Consider the following 15,297-nt stretch of genomic DNA (forward strand, 5'->3'; position numbering starts at 1 on the left):
ACTGGCTCAATGAAGATCCAACACAGGGGGCAAAGGAATTATGGGCTAAGATAAAGACAAAGTACAAGGCTGAGGTACCGTACAGGAGAGTATATGATGGTAACGATCTAGCACATGATCAACTTTTTGGTGACTAGGATAGTAGTTTTGATAACTTATTTAAATTTAAGGCAGAGATTGAAAGGTCATGCCCTGGTAGTGCTGTAGTAATTGATCATCACACAATCCAGGACAAGATTAGGTTCAATAGACTTTTTTTGCCTTGAAACCATGCATAGATGGTTTTCTTAGGGGCTGCAGGCCATATCTAGCAATAGATAGTACTTTTTTGACTGGAAAGTACAACGGGCAGCTAGCATGTGCATGTGCTGTGGATGGACACAACTGGATGTATCCAGTTGCTATTGGAATATTTGACTCTGAGACAAATGAAAATTGGATCTGGTTTCTGGAAAAACTTAGAGATGTCATAGGAGTACCTAGTGGGCTGGCTATTTGTACTGATGCTGGACAAGCTGTGATGGCTGGAGTGCAGCAAGTGTTCCCAAGAGCTGAGCATCGTGAATGCATGTTCCATTTGGTGTCCAACTTCAAGAAAAGGTACCAAGGCAAAGTGTTTGATGACCATCTTTGGACAACAGCTTATTCATGGTCTTCATATTTTTTTGATATGCATTGGAAAGCAATGGATGAAGCTAATACAGAGGCAATGAATTACATAAGGGAGCACCATAAAAAGATTTGGACAAGAAGTCAATTCTTAACCCATTGCAAGGTGGATTATGTCACAAATAATCTGGTTGAGAGTTTCAATAACTGGGTAAAGCCCTTCAAGGCCATGAATGTGGATAACTTCCTAGACAAGATCAGACAACTTCTCATGAAAAAGTGGCACACAAGGAGGACAGTGTCAACAAAAATTGGAGGAGTTGTTTTGCCACATATAATTAAAAAGTTGAAGGAACAAAGCTTCAATTTGGACATGGATGTAGATTCATGCTCAAATAAAGTTGCAGAAGTGTGTGTGAAGGGAAGCAATGGCTTCAAGTGTGTGGTGAACCTTGAACAAAAAACTTGTTCATGTAGAAAATTTGATGTCTCTGGCATTCCTTGCGTGCATGCTATTGCATTTATCACTTCATTAGGACATCCTTTGGAGATGTATGTTGACCCATACTATTCAGTTCAAAAATTTAGAGGTGCATATGAGAACCTTATCCCTGCCCTTACTGACAAGTCCCAATGGCCACAATCAGCCCATGGCTTCTTCATGTATCCTCCACTTTTGAAGCCCATAGCTGGTAGAAGGAAGAATAAGAGGTTCAAAGGGTGTACAGAGAACAATGGCAGCACAACACACAGGAAGGGGCAGCATAGGTGTGAAGTGTGCCAACAATATGGACACCATTGGCGCACATGCAAAAATGGTAACCCAGATGATATTGCAGCCCTATTAGCTGAGAGGTAATGTATCCTATCTTGCACTAATGCAAACTAATAACTTATACTAATACTTTGTTGTACTAATAACTTGTAATGTTATGTAGGGGCCCTCGCAAGAAGAAGAAAAAAAAATGATTTTGCACAAAAAAACAACTGAGAATAGCATTGTTCTTGGTGCATCTACTTCCTCTGGACCAACACAAATGTATTTTCCACCTAGGTGAGTTGAAATTAATTCTGAAATGTTTTATTTCTAAAACCTAGATTCAATTTTTTTCTGTTCCTGAGTTGAAATCAATCTGTTTTTAATGCAGCCAAGGCTGCTCTACTACCTTGAGCTCTGGAAAAAGTAATAAGTAAGTTGAAATTCAATGCATCAAGTACCATTTGCAAATGTATAGTACCTTTTCTTCTCAGCTCAAAGTAATAATTTGCATGTATAGGTCAGCATGTGGGTCAAATCAACCAGAACAATTATCCATTGAGTATCCTTTGCCAAGTTCTTGTGAAACACCACCACCTGCCCCCTCCCAACCTAAAGGCAAAAGAAAGAGAGAAGGCAAGGCAGAAGGGAAAGCAAAGACAAAGAAGACAAAGGGAATGCAAGCAAATAAGAAGAAACATTTGGTGGCAGCACATAGTCCTGCAATGTGCACTAGAAGCAAGACTCCTAAAAGCCCTGCAATGTCTACTAGGAGCAAAAGAAAAATCCTAGAATGAATACCTATACTGATCACTTATTTTGCTATGTCTGTGATGAGATTAGGTTCCTGGTATGACATCAAAAACTGACATTCATGTGGCCTGTCATGAGAAACTTGGTACTCATGCCATCTATGTGGCTGCACATATTTTGCTAGGTATCTGTGGTGATATTAGGTTGATGTAATGTCATCAAAAACTGATGTTCATGTGGTCTGTGTGATGAGAAACTTGGAACTCATAATGTTATGTGGCTTGTCTGATGAAATCTTATTTGTTGATGACATATTAATTTGTAAACTCCTATTTTGCTGGTCATTTTGCTTATATATTACAAGACATTACAGCTCTCATTTTGCTTGACTTATGTTGCTGTCATGTTGATGTAATATGAACCAGCGATGTCAACTAAGGAGAAGAGCAAAATTTCACTTCATTCCATTGGAGGGGCAAATCTGTCTTTTTAGGGGAAACCTAACTTCAGGTTAACAGCAATCCGTCGAAAGTGGCATACAAGGGATAGAATTATTTTACTATGGCTAGTAAGGAAATTTAGCAATTTCAGTGGCACACACAAAAGTGGCAAAATTTACAGTGGCATTGAGGGAATTGGCTCAATTAAAATAGACCTACCAAATTATATATGAAAAATTTTGACGGCGTACCCTAAGATCCGCCACTGCTAACAGTTGCTGTTATCTGGTTTCTCATGGCGCGTGCCCTGGAGATCCTAGCAGATGTGAGAACGAGTGGTTTATCGCACACAGTTTGGGACTTGCACGTACCCTGGATGTTCGAAAGTCGAAACAGTAATGCGCGCCTCCGTCTGCCTTCACCGCGCCAGTGAGGGCAGAGCCCCACAGGAGCTGTGAGCAAGCGAGCATCGCGCGTCCATCGCGTGAATGAATGCAGCCGGTGGAGCTGCCGAACGGGGCATGGCCACTCATGGCCAGCCTGCCAGTTTGGAGGATGGATCTCCAACCCCGAGCTCCTCCTCACCCCGCTGCCTCCATTCCTGTGCCGGCCCCGTGATCCGACGCCCACACCACTGGTCATGCTCATGCTCCTGCTGTCCGGCAGGCGTGGCTTCGACCTACCGATTCCGCTCACGCATTCACTGCACCATTAACTCCCCTCTCACCGCCCCACCTACTAACTCCGTCCTCTTAAACCCAGCCGCGCCTCAGTGGCTATCGCGCACACGCATATGCCACCGTTGTCTCCAAGGCAATCTAGCACCACCGTGCCTTCAACGTACGGGAGATCGAAGAGCACCGCCGAGCTATCTTGGGCTGGTTGCAGGTCGATCAGATCGGCGGAGTTCGATGGAGCTGCAGCTCGCGGCCGTGCTCGGCTCGCTCGCCCTCGGCGGCGCGGTCCTGGTGCTGTTCTTCGGCAAGTGGTGGCAGCCGCTGGCCGGCACCGACCGGCGCGTCAAGGAGCTGGCCGACGCGGTGGAGGCCCTGCTGCGGCAGCGGGCCGAGGTGCTGGGCCACGACCCGGCGCCGTCGTCGGATCCCGTGCGCGCGTGGCTGCGGCGCGTGCAGGAGGCGCAGGACGAGTTGGCGTCCATCAAGGCGCGGCACGACGGCGGGCAGCTGTACGTGGTCCGCCTGGTGCAGTACCTCTTCCTCCCGACGGGCCCCGTCGCGGTGCTGGCCGAGCAGCAGCTCAAGGCTTTGTGGGCGCTCCGGGAGCAGGGCGCCGCGATCCTCGACGCCGCGCTGGCCACGCCGCAGGCGCCGCTGCCTCTGCTTTGCGACCCCGAGGAGCTGGAGGGCCTCCCCGCGGAGGCGGGGCCCGCGAGGGCCTACCTCAACGAAGCGCTCCGCTTCCTCGGCGACTGCGACGCGGCGCTTGGCGTCTGGGGCGCCGGTGGCGTGGGCAAGACCACGGTGCTCAAGCTGGTGCGCGAGGTATGCGGCCGCGTCGCGCGCTTCGACCACGTCCTGCTCGTCGCCGCCTCCAGGGACTGCACGGTGGCCAAGCTCCAGAGGGAGGTCGTGTCCGTGCTCGGCCTGCGCGACGCGCCCACGGAGCAGGCGCAGGCCGCCGGGATCCTGAGCTTCCTCAGGGACAAGAGCTTCCTCCTGCTGCTGGACGGCGTGTGGGAACGCCTGGACCTGGAGAGGGTCGGCATCCCGCAGCCCCTCGGCATGGCCAACGGCAAGGTGAGGAAGATCATAGTGGCGTCGAGGAGCGAGGCGCTGTGCGCTGACATGGGCTGCCGCAAGAAGATCAAGATGGAGTGCTTCAACGAGGAGGATGCGTGGAGCCTGTTTCAAGCTAATGTTGGCGGCGACACCATTCATGGCCACACTCAAATTCCTGCGCTTGCTAGACAGGTAACCAGCTTATCTGTTCATATAGTGCTTTTGCTACTTATTATCACCCCATCTATAATATCCCCCCCACCCCCCCCCCCCCCCCCCCCCCCCCCACCCCCCCCCCCCCCAATTTGAATTTCAATGTATCCCGTAATACAAAACCATAATAACAAGAAAGTACATTTTTACATGGTCTTATGACATCCATTTTGTTTGATCTTATAACATCCGTTTTGTTTCACAAAGACTACACGAGTACATATTAGTTTCACAAAGATTATAGGAGTAGTATTTAATAATAAAGCAATTATTGGCCAAAAGTTTGCCCTTCCAAATGCAATATCTGTCTTGGGTCTATTTCGATGACCTAAGACTAGTTACTAGTTAGGCTAAAAATTAGCTCAAATTAGCCTTTTTGTATGCCCTAGAGCTATTTTTAGTTAACTTTTTAGCTAACTAATAATTATCCCTATATCCAATTTGTTCAGTTACCTGCAACCTACTAGTACTTATTTTTCAGTTACAGTTGTATGCCTTTTTTTAATGATGAAAGGGCCGTTGTATGCCTATTTGCGGGTCTAGGTAGTTGATGTTGATCTAAGGACATCTAGCTACTTGCTGACTGATCTTAGATGGATGACATTGATTCAAGGGCCTTGGATAAAAAGTTTAAACCTTACCCAAGGGAGACCTAATTATTTTATAATGTCCATTCTTGTTTTATAAATAGATGAGTTCTTAACACATTCCCCCCCCGCAAAATATCATGTCTTGTCACTAATTGTGTTGGCGTGTACCAAGTGTGCTAGAAAGTCAGTATTGGCAATTGGCAACGCTTAATGTCATGTCAGTACATGGCCCATTTTTCAGTCTTTAAATGTGATCGTATTGCTTGGCATAAATATCAAGATAATATTGGATTTCTAATTACAAATGTTTCATTCATTTGACATAAGTATCTGAATTTCCAGTTACAAATATATCTGATTTCTTCAGGCTAACTTGTTTTGCCATCAAACAGGTCGCTGCCGAATGCAAGTGCTTGCCTCTGGCTCTCGTCACCGTCGGCCGCGCCATGTCAAATAAGCGCACACCAGAGGAGTGGTCCAACGCACTCGACACCCTCAAGGCCTCGCTGCCCTCCGGCACGCCCGGCTTGGACAAGAGCACGCACGCGCTACTGAAGTTCTGCTACGACAATCTGGAGAGCGACATGGTGAGGAAATGCTTCCTGACCTGCGCGCTATGGCCGGAGGACCACAACATCTTCAAGGAGGAGCTCGTGCAGAGCTGGATCGGACTCGGCCTGCTCCCGGATCTCGGCGACATCGAAGAGGCCCACAGGTTCGGGCTCTCGTTGATTGCCATCCTGAAGGACGCGCGCCTGCTGGAGCCGGGGCACAACCACCGCTACAACATGTTCCCGTCAGACACTCACGTCAGGCTGCACGACGTCGTGCGCGACGCGGCGCTCCGGTTCGCGCCCGGCAGGTGGCTGGTCCGAGCAGGCGCCGGGCTCAGGGAGCCCCCGCGCGAGGAGGTGCTGTGGCGTGGCGCGCAGCGCGTGTCCCTGATGCACAACACCATCGAGGACGCCCCGGCTAAGGTGGGCAGCGCCCTCGCGGACGCGCAGCCGGCGTCGCTGATGCTCCAGTTCAACAAGGCCCTGCCGAAGAGAATGCTCCAGGCGATCCAGCATTTCACCAAGCTCACGTACCTGGACCTCGAGGACACCGGCATTCAGGACGCCTTCCCCATGGAGATCTGCTGCTTGGTCAACCTGAAGTACCTCAACCTATCCAAGAACAAGATCCTGTCGCTGCCGATGGAGCTGGGCAACCTGGGCCAGCTCGAGTACTTCTACCTGCGCGACAACTACTACATCCAGATCACGATACCACCGGGGCTGATCTCGCGGCTTGGGAAGCTGCAGGTGCTGGAGCTGTTCACCGCGAGCATCGTCTCCGTCGCGGACAACTACGTCGCGCCAGTCCTTGACGACCTCGAGAGCAGCGGCGCGCGCATGGCGTCGCTCAGCATCTGGCTTGACACCACCCGCGACGTGGAGCGCCTCGCGCGGCTAGCGCCCGGCGTGTGCGCCCGGTCGCTCCACCTGCGCAAGCTAGAAGGGGCGCGCGCGGTTCCGCTGCTGGCCGCGGAGCACGCTCCGGAGCTTGGCGGCGTGCAGGAGAGCCTGCGGGAGCTGGCGGTCTACTCGTCCGACGTCGAGGAGATCGCAGCCGACGCGCACATGCCCAGGCTGGAGATCATCAAGTTTGGGTTCCTCACGAAGCTGTGCGTCATGGCGTGGTCTCAGGCCGCCGGGTCCAACCTCCGCGATGTCGGCATGGGCGCGTGCCACAGCCTAATGCACGTGACGTGGGTGCAGCACCTCCCCTGCCTAGAGTCGCTGAACCTCAGCGGGTGCAACGGGCTGACGAAGCTGCTGGGTGGCGCGGAGGACGGCGGCAGTGCCACGGAGGAGGTGGTCGTGTTCCCGCGGCTGAGGGTGCTGGCCCTACTGGGGCTGCCGAAGCTGGAGGACATCCGAGCCCAGGGGGAGTGCGCGTTCCCGGTTCTGCGGCGCCTACAGACGAGGGGGTGCCCGCGGCTGAAGAGGATTCCGATGCGCCCGGCGCGCGGGCAGCAGGGTACCGTGCGGATCGAGTGCGACAAGCATTGGTGGAACGCGCTACAGTGGGCGGGCGAGGACGCCAAGGCCTGCTTCGTCCCCGTGGTCTGAGTCACTTCACTTGTAGTAGGCGGACGGAGCTGCAATTTTGGCGCCAGTTGATAATGTTTGACGACCACTGGGTTGCACCAAATGTTCAAGGCAAGATAAGCGATGAAATCGGCAGTATCTCTCGAACAGCAATAAGACGGTTTATTTTTGGATTTCTTCTTCTAAGAACAATTCAGATTTTGGCTTAATTCCCGCTATGTTGTGAGCTGGTGACTTGGTTTTAGTTTAATAACTCCAAGTGGACATGGGACTCTTTTGATCTCATAGGCTAACAACCAGTACTAGCCAAAAAATAGCTTTAGTCTACCCAAATAGAAGAAGGGCTAATGGATGAACTAATTTTCAGTTAAACTATTGGCTACTTGTTACTCCTTTTATTTTAAATCATAAGTCGTTTTTTTTACATACACATAATTTTTGTTATGTATCTAAACGTAGCATGTATTTGGATGTATATCAAATGTCAAAGCCAAAATGAATTTGGATGTATATCAAATGTCAAAGCCAAAATGACTTATTGTCGGGGTCATAACCCCAGGGTGTCCCAAGGCATCGATTAGTCAGCAGTCCACGCGGCCCGTAATACATCAGCTGCGAAGGTCCGAACGACCGAGGCCTAGCTGAGCCGAGCAAACCAGGCCGGACGCTAAGACCAGGGTCGGCCACGTCCTCTTCCTCCTGCTTTAGCCGCACGGCGCTCGAGAGGCACACGACCTCACCCCCGTCATGACCCCTGAAAGGGACGGGAAGAGGTCGAGCCCTGCCAAGTATGCCTGTTCTGACAAGGATAGGTACGCCACACTAACCTCGCAAGGGTCGAGGGGACAACACTCACCTCGGTCCGATCAGACACCAACCCTGCACCACGTAGCTCGGACAAGACAATACCGCCCCAGGGAGGTGACGACGGGCACGATGACCACCGGTCTGATACGGGGCGACAAGACGCATGTATGACCCCACCCACAACAGGATGGGATCCACGACGAAGGCATTGACTTGAAGGCCATCCAGACCACGTGGGGAACCACGACCTCAGCGATTAGGATCGTGGCCCTCAGCTCCCTAAGACAACTAGGCGATCGACGACCTGGGGGTGGCTACCAACTCACGTACGATGCCCCAGGAAACCAGGAGATGATAACGAAGACCACGGCGGAGACCACGTCACACAGGACGGCTGACGCACCACCACCGTGCCTACAATGCCACCACAATCGGCGCAGAAGCACTACGCCACTCCATGCCATGACGTGGCCACAAGACAATGACGACAGCCACGTCCGAGCGTACTCCACAAGACGGCATAGCTTGTAAGCCAAGTTAGCTAGGCCCTCCCTCAGGCTCATGACCTTTCGGTCGGGAGAACCTCCTCCTTGGTATGTAACCTGGCCCCGAACTCTATATAAGAGCAGCCAGGGCATCCTTTCCAGATATTCTGCGTCCCCTACTCATTCACTCACTCTTCATCGTAGCAGGGCTCCTGAAGCTTCCTTTTGGGCTACCCATCTTCTAGCTTTAGCTCTTCTTCCTCTTCCACCATTCTTGCACCCCCATTGTAAGAATTTAGAGCATTCAAGCGAGGAACACGCACTCGATCATCTCTAAGACTGGACGTAGGGCTCTGGCCTGAACCAGTATAAATCCTCGTATCTTTTGGATGTTACCATCGTCTTCTTGGAGCAGCATGGCAATCGTACAAGTTTACTAATCTGGTTTACAAAACAACGATAGTTGGCGCACTAGGTAGGGGACAGTCGCGCACTCTTGATTGTAGAGATGGAAACGATGGCTCCTCGCACCGCCGGTGGACTCGCTCGCGGAATGGCTCATGGCGGCCACATCCACCACAAAAACTACGAGTTCATCAGCGCCAAAGGGCCAATGCCCACGTCTGCCTTCGGCCATGGCATGGACCTCCACCCTGGAGATCTAGATCCCGCAGTCCACGATGGGCACACTCTCAGAATGGCCCTCTAGAGTTCACCTACCTAGAGGGGCCAGTGCCCTCACTCATCATCAGCCATGACCAGGTCTATCGTCTAGGAAACCAAAGGTCCACGGCTCCTAACGAACTCACCCGAGGAATGGCCTCGACCGGCCACATCCTTTTAGGAAACCACATGGTTAACCACACCAAAGGGTTAGCGCCCGTGCCCACCTTCAGCTGCGGCCCAGACCTCCGCTCTGGAGGTCCGGACCCTATGATCCATGGTGGACACACCCCTAGAACTGCCCTTGGGGATTGCATCACGGAGTTCACCTACAGGGGCCTAATACCCTCGCCCATCACTGGCCAAGGCCAAGACTTTCGCTTAGGAAGCCAGAGGCCTATGGCTCATGGAGAGCTCGTCTGAGGAATGGCTCGCAGCGGCCACATCCTTCTAGAAAGTCACGGGATCGCTCGAATCAATGAATCAATGCCCGTCACTAGCTGCTACCCGGTCTAGACTCGTCGTGTGAGAAAATAGGACCCTACTGTAGAGCCACGCCCCGGGCAGCGTCATCACCGCCGGCGAAACGCAACGAGCCTAGGCGCATAAAGGTATACATGAAAACAAGTGTGGAGGGAGACACACCGTGACAACAAGACGGAATTCGATCGTGAAAATCATGAAATTTGGAAAGTAATGAGCGAAGGACCATGTCCTACGAAGCGGCCCTTGATCAGCCCCTGGAGCAGGCCGCCCGGCCTCCTCTATGGGTCGGCCGGCCCATCACTGCGCTGTCTCGCCCCGAGTTTTGTTCTCGGTCAGGTTTAAGCCCAATACACTCTATTTTTATATGTTTTGCTTTCCATTTTGAACCAAATTGAGAATCCTTTGATAAACAACTTTAAAACATGAGGAAAGATTATTTTAGTCATGACTTAAGGATAGACTCACATAATACTTTTCCTAGAAGTCATGCTAATGTTGGGAGCTTATTATTAGGGACCCTATGCTACTTAAGTTGTTGTGAAATGAGATATAGTAGAATAATGAGAACTTGATTCTTGATGTCTTGTTATTAGAGAATTTTATTCCAAAAAGTAAAATGAATTGCTACACCTCCCCATTATGGTAAGCAATGTCCTACCAGAGCCAAATATAGACTAGAGAAGCCTTCTTCATATACTACTTGTCATTGTATTGAGTTTGGTCAAACCTTGTGACCCTTGTTGAGAAACTTATCATGCTCTCAAGATCAAGACCACGTACACTCCACATATATCTACTGCTCCTACACTAGGAGTATGCAACAACATGTTTTCCATCTGCCAAAAAAATGTTCTACTCCCACACTGGGAATAGACACAAAAATTTGCTTGATAGGATAAATGCTCCAAGTTATTGTAAATATCTCTCTTAAAAAGTTTCAATTGCAGAAAAAGAGGCACGGGCTATGCAAAAGTTATTCATAAAAAAAAGAAAAGAAAGTATTGCAAAAATGGACAAGTGTCCGAGATATCTAAAACAATGGGTACTCAGATGCCCGCCTGAAAAAAAGAGAGAGATGAATAAGATTGTGGCAGAACCGCCTAATCTAATACCTCCCAGGAGTGCTTGCCTTCCATTAGACACTAAGCACCCAAAGGAGAACACTAAATTACCCGGTTCTGTCGGGCACACCCTAGGGGAGAACCCGAAAATCCACAATTTCGCCATCAGGATCATAAATGAGAGAATAAAGCTTACATCATTCTGAACCATTTCTTACATCACTTTTAATACAACCTCAGAGTATAATATTTATTAATATAACAGCAGAATAAAATCATATTATCAGAGTTATAAACAATTTAATTGAACAGCGAAATATAAACATGTGATCAGAATTACAGCGGAAATGAATATCTAATCATGACATGATAAAGTATTGATAAATAAACTACGACAACAGATTATGAAACTTTTATTTATAAAAGCATTTGGTGAGAGGTATAAATAACAACTACGATCGCAGCGTAAAAGAATCCTCGCTGAGCCCACCAGGAGGTATCCACACACAAGGGTCAGCTCTAGTATCCACCTGTCACCTACAACAGGGGAAATAAAACCTTGAGTACTCAATTATACTCAGCAAGACTTACCCGACAGGAGGAAAGAAAAGACTTCAAGGATATGCAAGGCTATCTGACTTGTGTGTTTATTGCATTTGCGGGAAGCATTACTGAGCGTGCGTCCTTATATTTAATTTTTATTAATAGCCGCATTGGTTCATTAACTAACCATTCTATGTAAGCACATGTACTACTTTCAAGCAGGTGGTAAGCGATCAAATTTCCTTTTTCTATTTTAGCTTTCATCTTTCAGTTCTTACTACGGTGCTAGACACGAAACAAGTCATACCGGATCGCTCGACGATTCGTGAATCAATGCCCCTAGCTGGGTACCCCAAAAACACACGCCCCGCTTGTACCCAAGGCACAAGCAGGACCAACCCATCACTCTCCTATCCCGGGTGTCCAGGTCCCCGTCCAAACTGGGACTCTAAGCCCCCGCCCCTGAGTCCCGAACTCAGTGCGGTGCAAGGACCTCCATCAAAATAAAACCCTGACAGTCGGTCTAGAAAGAGCCAAATCCGCGATAAGAGAGCAACAAGTCTTCTAAGCGCCCATACCCAAGTATGTGCTCGGGATAATAAGTCTGTGACTTGCCTAGAGCCTTATGCAACGACCGATCCTTAACCGACACAGACAGAGAAAGCAGTGTAACCAAGCCATGCCCCGCGTCCACGGTGACACAATCTCTTACACCCACCAATACCCAAACTATATCCCTGTCCGGTCACCATTTTTCTTTCCACCATTTATATTTTTCCAGTGATAATAATACAGTAATATATTTTCTATCTCTCGCGAGTGACAGGCAATCACTCGACTTCTACCAAAGTCCTGTAGCATAGCATTCTACACGATCCTATCATACTAGTAAGACTCATAGGACAAAGATATATATATATATATATATATATATATATATATATATATATATATATATATATATATATATATATATATATATATATATATATGCAAGTGGGTTTCATTTCAACTCCTAAAAACTTAATGCACAAATATAATTTAAACTGCAGAAAAGTAGGGGTTATGCAACGGGGCTTGTCTAGGTAAGATATATATTAAAAGTTAGTATCTGCATCGTCAGATCATCCACCATCATCTGAATAGAAAGCCCCTTGTATCATCTCCTAGAGAGAATACTATCTGTAGATTCCCAATCATCCTTCAATTGATTCGTTGATCCATCATCGTACCTATATGATATGCGTTGATGCAAATGCATAGATGTAATTAATCAACTACAATCGTGACTCGTAAAATACGACATACGCCTCTCGAGTTAACAGGCTAGTTCTAACGACGACCGTACTTAGGCTACATATACATGTTGTTGGATAAGGCGTTATTTCTCAACAATAATTTTAGTTATATAAACCAAGGTGTTTCTTTATTTTATTCTATCGATTTAGTCATTATTTGAAATAAGACATCATTATCTATTTAACAAACTAATTTTTCTGGAGCTACAAAAATTATAGTGAGTACCTAATATTGCTAGGAGCCTACTGTACAAATTTTTGATTCAACAATATTACCAATTTATCATGGAAACTCTTACAAGTTTATATTTTACAATATTAAGTACCTTAAATTAATTATATAGCTTCCACGAATATTATCAAACTATGTGAACAAACTATACTAATAGGTAGATCATGATTTTAGAAACTCAACAAAACTGATTTCACAATTTTTGGACCACTACACAAATTGCTACCAATTTTACAAGTTAAACTAGAAACCTATATTCAAAAAGCATTTAGATAACGAAAAGGCCGGCGGCAACTAACTGGCTCCACGGCCCAGCACGGCCAGGACCAGCGGCCATGGCAGCCCAGACAAACAGGGCGTGGCGCGCGAGCGGCCCAGCAGGCCAAACGCAGGCGCGCGGCCCAGGAGCGGACATATCAGGCGTGGGCGCAGCCGGCCCAGGCGTGGCCCAACGTGCGGCGGGGCGCGAGCGGCCCAGCACGCACTCAGCGGCAAGCCGGCCTAGGCGACAGGTAGGCCGGCCCAGCCAGGACGCGCGGTCAGCAACAGGCTGACCCAGCAAGCCGGCCCAACCCGGTTGGGCACTGTGGCGACGGCATATATGCAAAAATGCCCTTGCACTTTCTTTAAATTAGCCTGTGGTACTTTAGACACTATTAACGTGAATCGCGTATTTCGCAATAGAACCCTGTATAAAACATCTTCTTGGACTCATACCCTTCTTCATCCTCCAAAGCAGAGCACCGACGCAGAGGAACCGAGCGGCACCACATTGAGGGCACGCCGGTGGCGAGGTGGTGACCGAGCTCGGCGCGGACGAACCGGCGAGGCACGGCAGAGTCATGCACGGCTGGCGAGGTGGCTCGGGCGCGCGGGCACGGAAGGAGCCACGGCGGAGAAGCAGTCGGTTCGGCGTGACCGCGGGGACGTGGTGCGGGCACGCATGGAAGAGGTAGCGGTCCAGAGCCGGACCGAGGACGTGCGCGCGGTGGCCGAGCGATGAGAGCGTGGCCACGGAGACTGCACGGGAGGAAGGGGCGGCGTTGCGAGGCGAGGGAGGACACGTTGGGGTGCTCGATGCAGGGGAGGGTGAGGTCGTCGTGCTCCAGCGAGCCAGTGGTGCCGAGGAAGGGCGGAGCTGCGGCAGACACACGGGACAGCGGCGTGGTGCTGTGGCCGGACAACCCTGCGGTGGAGGCGTGGAAGATGAAACGGCGCGGACGCCGAGGTGGAGGAGGAGGGCAGCGCAGCGGAGCAGCGGGTTCGGCGCTGGGCCGAGGGCGCACGCGGACGGTAGCGTTGGCGCGAGGCAAACAGGGGGAGGAACAGGGCGCGCGAGTTGCTCGGTCTGGTACGGCCGCGGCAACAGCGCTGCGGACACGAAGGGAGGCGGCGTGGTGCTGCACCGTCGTAGGCGCAGGCGGTCACAGAGCTCGGCACGACGGCGGGCGTGCGTGCGTGGTCAGCAGCGGGGCTCGGGAGGAGCAGCACCGCAGGGCTCGGTGCGCTTGCGCTCTATGGCCGAGGGACGGCGGACAGGAGCTAGAGCGTCTCCTCACGGCTACAGAAAAAGAAAGGGAGAGAGAGAGGGAAGCAACACGAGAGAACCAGGAGACAGACAGAGATAGGCACGAGAGAATCAGGAGACAGACAGAGATAGGAACTGTGGGGCTCGCTCCCTATTTGCTTCACAGTTCACAGGGGAGAGCGAAGCCAAGCCAGCGATGGCTACAACTTCAGCTGGACGGTGCTCCTGGTTAAATGCACTGGGTGGTGAACACGAGGAGTAGAGGCAGTCAGACAAGACAGAGACAGGGGCAGACAGGGTTGCAGCAGAGAAAAGAAAAGGCAAGCGAGAGAGGAGCAGGTCAACTAGCATAGTAATGCCGAGAGGACAGATAGGGACGTTTACAGCTACACAAGGAGTGCGTCTGCCCTTTAATCGTTTTTTAATTCTTTATTTCAGAGTTATCATCGTAATGTGTGTATATATATGTATATATATATATATATAACGGTTTATTTACAACGTCTAGGCATTGGAAAATTTTAGCAAAGCTCCAATTTAAATTTGATTCAAAAGCTATATATATGTATATCGTTCTATTTATTAATGGATTTTATTTTATTTATAAAAGTGGCTTTTCCTGCTTAATCTAACAGAATAACCCGTTTGCTAGCATCGTCGTTCGATATTCCTAAATATTTCTACGCACTGAGTAATTTAACTTGGGCGTTGATTCGAGTCCGCGAAACTAAGTCACACAAGATTCGCTTATCGCCTCAAGTACGATTTAAATTAAAAACCCGAGAAATTCGTTTTAGAAATTTTTCTTAGGCCTAAATCACGGTGCTAAGTAAGCTCGTAACACCAGAGGTGTTACAAAGATATCCCATGTTTTCTTGTAAAAGTTTTCCAAGTTTCAATCAAGAGAGATATGTTTCAAGGAGCATAGTAAAATTAGGTTAGCCACCATATACATATTCACACACATGCACATCCTAATATAAGAGTATGACATCTTTCT

General features: G+C 49.4%; 1 protein-coding gene across 1 annotated transcript; it reads left to right on the forward strand.

Moving 5' to 3' along the window:
• Window positions 1-2,938: 2,938 nt before the first annotated feature.
• On the forward strand, window positions 2,939-7,403 carry LOC136534326 (disease resistance protein RPS2-like). The gene is made up of 2 exons (XM_066526785.1): window positions 2,939-4,490; window positions 5,494-7,403. The coding sequence occupies exons 1-2, from the start codon at window positions 3,048-3,050 to the stop codon at window positions 7,213-7,215; spliced, it is 3,165 nt and encodes a 1,054-aa protein (XP_066382882.1). The 5' UTR covers window positions 2,939-3,047; the 3' UTR covers window positions 7,216-7,403.
• The last annotated feature ends 7,894 nt before the right edge of the window (window positions 7,404-15,297 follow it).

This window comes from Miscanthus floridulus, chromosome 2 (assembly GCF_019320115.1).
Source record: "Miscanthus floridulus cultivar M001 chromosome 2, ASM1932011v1, whole genome shotgun sequence".
Classification (NCBI taxonomy): domain Eukaryota; kingdom Viridiplantae; phylum Streptophyta; class Magnoliopsida; order Poales; family Poaceae; genus Miscanthus; species Miscanthus floridulus.